We start from the raw sequence: 4,668 nt of genomic DNA, 5'->3' as shown, positions 1-4,668 counted from the left end.
GGCAGCGCCCGACAGCTGTAGTTTCCGTAGTGTTCAGGCACCACCTTCTCCCTCTCCTCTGCAATACAGGCGGTTACCGGGTGCGGAGGCTTTCTCTCGGTTTCCGGAAAAGCCTGGTCGCCCATGGAGTCAGAACATCCACGGAATACTCCGTGCTGCTCTTGCCACAGGGCGGAGCGCCGGGACGCTGGGGGCCCTAGCGCAGAGGGACGACCTCGGGCACGTCCTGCGGCCTTTCTTCTGGCCGGCGGGGGCGGGGGCTGCGCACGCGCGGCGACGGCCGCAAGGCGGGGCCCGCGGCGACCGTCCGCCGGTGGACGGCTGTGTCTGTCAGCTGGTGGGCCCGCGGGGCGAGGACCCGGGAGGTTGATGGGGGTCGCCTAGACGTCGGCCTCAGCCGGCAGCACACCCTCAGCCGCGCAGACGGAGATGGTGTCCTGGGTGCGGACGATGGGGGAGAAGCTGAAGCAGCGGCTGCGGCTGGACGTAGGACGCGAGATCTGCCGCCAGTATCCGCTGTTCTGCTTCCTGCTTCTCTGCCTCAGCGCCGCCTCTCTGCTTCTCAACAGGTAACACCGCAAGGGGCAGCGCGGCGGGCGGTGGCTGCGGCGGCGGCAGCTTCTCTGCGAAGCTGCGGACCATATCCATGCTGCTTCACTGTGTGGGGCCTCCTGGACTGCGCAGCTGCGGGCTTGGGGTCGGCTGTGAGGCCGCTGGCGAGGGCGAGCTCCGGGGAGAGAGGCCTCGGGGAGCCCGGCCGAATGTCGGGGCCCGGAAGTGCGGGCGGTGGGGTAGGTTTAAGTGCCCCCTTTCCCGAGGCTTAGTCTCGTAAGCTACCCATCCCGATTCTTACCTTCTTTGCACTCGTTTCTCAAAACGGATTCATCATCGATATTTTTCAAAACAGTGAAATCTGTGTGTCTGGCTCGATTTGAGACCGTACAGGGGCGTTCCAGTCAGGTGACGGGGAGGGTTGGTTCAAGGTCTGGTCGCGACCGCAATTTTATGCAAATTGTCCGCGCTCCCAGCTTATGCGCGTGTTCTCTTTCTTTCTCTTTCCTACTCTTGCCCCCTTCCCTCCTCCCTCTGTCTCCCTCCTTTTCTGTCTCTCTCATTCAAAAATAAATAAATAAATAAATAAATAAAATAAAAGCTGGAATATTCTGAAAGGTTGAAATTGGTAAATTCAGTTGGCATTTTGAAGCGGAAGTTTCTGCCCCTGAAAGAAACTCGTAGATTTCCTTCATTTTGCTACTTCAACAAATGGTAGAGATGTAGTAGGTAGTAGAGGGGAACTTTAAAATTATTTCCAGGTTTCTTTTGGTGGAAAGAAGTCTAAGACCCTTGTCAACAACAGCATCTGCAAGCTGTTTTCTCTGTTGTTTTGAACAGGCAACCATTCTTACTCTTTATCTTAAGGTAGTTGATAGCTCCAAGGATAGCAGCAGGGAAGAATAAACAAGGAATTTGGTAACTGAATTTTGCTCTAGGGTAAGCATTTATTATTTCCTGTGTTGCAGTTGGGATTTTTTCCCTAGTGGCTTTGCTTTTCTGTTGATTCTGGGTTTAAACGGTATTGGGCACTTAGTGCCAACAATTGTGCTTTGATTGTGATGGTGACGTGTTTGGATTGTAGGCATGTCGGAGAAGTGGAATCCTTAACAGAGTGGAAGCTAATAGATACTTGCTTTCTGTCATCTGGAAGGTATTCCAAGCTAGACTTGCAGGTTCAGTATGAAAGAAATGTAGACTTTGGATGATTGTTAAGTTTTGTCCAGGGATTCTTATCTGTCTGCTTTGGGAACTGGACCAGTTTAAGTTTACAGGGTGTTACAGCCTTAGGAGCAGGTTAAACTAGATTTCTGAAGTCACCTATTTATGAAATCATGGCATTTAGTGTTCTGTGTTGTTAAGAAGTCATGGGATACTATCTGATCTGCATACCATCTAATCTGTACCATGTATTTGTATTATGCAAAGAAGGAGGGAAATAACACGTACATGTTATCTGAGTGGTTGGGTTTGTGAGTGAAGCTGTTTTCACACATTTTTTGGTATTTCCCATTTATTACCGCTGTGATCAAGAAAAGTGATTTTAAACATCATAGAACTGTCTTGAATAAAAGAATAATTAGGTACCTCTTTTCTATGAAAAATCTTTTGGAAGGTATAGAACAGTGTGCTATGGCACACTATAAATAGTGTGCTTTTTAGTGTATATGTCTGATTTTTTTTGTTAAAAAGCATGTATTCACATAAATATATACACAAAGATATATGCTTGTGTATGCTTAAGAGTATCCCTGGTTGTTATACAAGATAATGCGGTCCCTTCTGGGAGTGGGGGTTACTAGATATGTCTATTCTGAAATTTTAAAAAATTTATATATAAAGTTGACCCTTGAACAACGCAGGGTTTGGAGGTGCCACCCCCCCCCATACAAACTCTGAGTATAACACCATGGGACCCATATGAAGTGCCTCTAGTGATGCTAGAAGTGCTCCCCAGAAGCATAAAGTCACGACATAACAAGAAAACGTTAAATTGCTTGATATGTACTGTAGGTTGAGGTCTGCAGCTATGGTTGCCTGCCATTTCAAGATAAATGAATCTAACGTAAGAAAGGACCACTGTAATAAAAGAAAAGGAAATTTGTGAAGCCATCCTGCAGGTGTGAAAACCTTGCACTTTTGCAAAATACCTTTTTTTTTTTTTTTGAGACAGAGTCTCCCTCTGTCACCTGGGCTAGAATACAGTGGCATCATCATAGCTCATTGTAACTCCAGCTCCTGGGCTAAAGCAATCCTCCTGCCTCAGCTTCCAGAGTAGCTGGGGCTACAGGTGTGCCCACCACACCCAGCTAATTTTTTCTGTTTTTAGTAGAGACAGGGTCTTGCTCTAGCTCAGGCTGGTCCCAAACTTCTGACATCAAGTTATCTTCCCACATTGGCCTCCCAGAGTGTCAGGATTACAGATATGAGCCATCGCGCCTGGCCGATGTATTTTTATTTTATCATATACTGGAGGTTTTATAACTAAAGCTATATGTAGTACTTCATAACCATATTCTTAAGTTCAATCTAATGATTTTATTATATTGTCTCTATCTGATGTAGGAATTGAAATTATATTAGTCCTTTTACATTATCAGCTTTTTTTCATTTTTTCTTTCCTAAAAGAGTCTATATAATAAGATAGGCATTATCTGTTTCATGAAAGTTTGGTGAAACCATTTGGGCCAAGGGCCTTTTTATTGGCAGCCAGGACTCTGATTACTGTTTTAATTCCTTTAATGATCATTGGTCTATTCACATTCTCTAGTTCTTCACTCAGTAATTTCTAGCATTTTTGCCTTTTTAAAAAAATTTGTATAGGTTTCCCAATTTATTAATATATAGTTGTTCATAGTCTTATTCTTCATTTCAGTTATAGCTATGGTTAGTTCTTTTTCATTTTGTATTTTGTATAAGATTTCTATCCTTAATCTGTCTTGCTAGAATTTATCTTTTTTATTAATTTTTGATTTTGAAAATTTCCAAGAATATGTAAGAGAGTGCAAAGAACTTCTAAGCACCCATCACTCAATTTCAACAATCATTGATATTTTGCCATATTTTTTGGTCTAACCTTCTTCCTTTTTTAAAAAATCACTTCTATACAAAACTATAATCTTATGAAATTAACAATTATAAGTTAATGTCATCTAATAACAGTTCATAATCAAATTTTCCTAATTGTATAAAAATTTATGGTACATTGTTCTAATCATGATCTAAACAAGTTTTACTGTGTTTGGTTGCTACATCTTTTAAGCTTTTGTAAATTTCTTGTAATTTAGAACAAGTGTTGACAGATTTTTTTTTTTTGAAAATGTATTAGGTCATTAAATATGAAATGTCCGATTTTGAATCAAAAGTGTAGTTTATTATATCTCTAACAAGAAGCAGTACACTTAATCAAAGTATGTGCCTAAACTAATGACAGACTTTTGCCATCTTAACAGTAGCTTGTTTATGCCAGCAGTGAAGAAGCCTGGAGAGCAAGTGGCGATGAAATCGTGAAAGGCGTTTTCCGCAGCTTGTTGAGAATTGAATATTTTCCCTTGCAAGAAGTGGCCCAAAACCTGGAAGAAGTGGCAGTCAGCTGGCGCAAGGTCTGGTGAATACTGTGAATGACAGAGAGTTTCCAAGTCCAGCTGCTGTAGTTTGAGCAGCATTGTTTGTGCTACATGTGGTCGAGTATTGTCTTGCAAGAGGATTGGCCAGTCTCTATTGACCAATCTCGGCTGCTTAATTGCAAGTATCCTCATCATTTCGCCCAATTGGTTGCAGTAGACATCTTCTGTAATCTACTGACCAGGTTTCATGAAGCTGTAGTGGATAATACCAACACTAGACCACCAAACAGACACTATTGGCTTTTTTTGATGAATATTCACTTTTGGACTATGTTTCGTTGCTTCATCTTTATCCAGCCATTGTGCCGAATGCTTGTGATTGCCAAAAAGAATTTATTTTTCATTACATGTAGCAATAGAGTGTAGAAATGGTTCACGTTTATGTCATGACAGCAAAGAAAGTCAAGCTTCAAGATGATTTCTCTGCTGACGCTCTTTTCTTTTTTTTTGAGACAGAGTCTCACTTTGTTGCCCGGGCTAGAGTGAGTGC

At 42.8% G+C, this 4,668-nt stretch overlaps 1 protein-coding gene across 3 annotated transcripts in view; it reads left to right on the top strand.

The window, feature by feature from the left end:
- Window positions 1–245: 245 nt before the first annotated feature.
- Window positions 246–4,668, top strand: part of SNX14 (sorting nexin 14) — a 95,834-nt gene continuing 91,411 nt past the window's right edge. For 2 of the 3 annotated variants that reach the window (XM_012638216.1, XM_012638215.1), the window contains exon 1: window positions 246–569. In XM_012638216.1, coding sequence (XP_012493670.1) covers window positions 430–569 — 140 coding nt within the window. In that variant the 5' untranslated portion in view covers window positions 246–429. Of the gene's footprint in view, window positions 570–4,133; window positions 4,155–4,668 lie in introns of those variants that run through there. The other variant, XM_012638217.1, reaches the window with a different exon arrangement.

Source organism: Propithecus coquereli, unplaced genomic scaffold (assembly GCF_000956105.1).
Source record: "Propithecus coquereli isolate 6110/MARCELLA unplaced genomic scaffold, Pcoq_1.0 Scaffold127, whole genome shotgun sequence".
Taxonomy (NCBI): Eukaryota; Metazoa; Chordata; class Mammalia; order Primates; family Indriidae; genus Propithecus; species Propithecus coquereli.
Note: the sequence above shows the minus strand (reverse complement) of the source record. Positions and strands in the feature narration are given on the sequence as shown.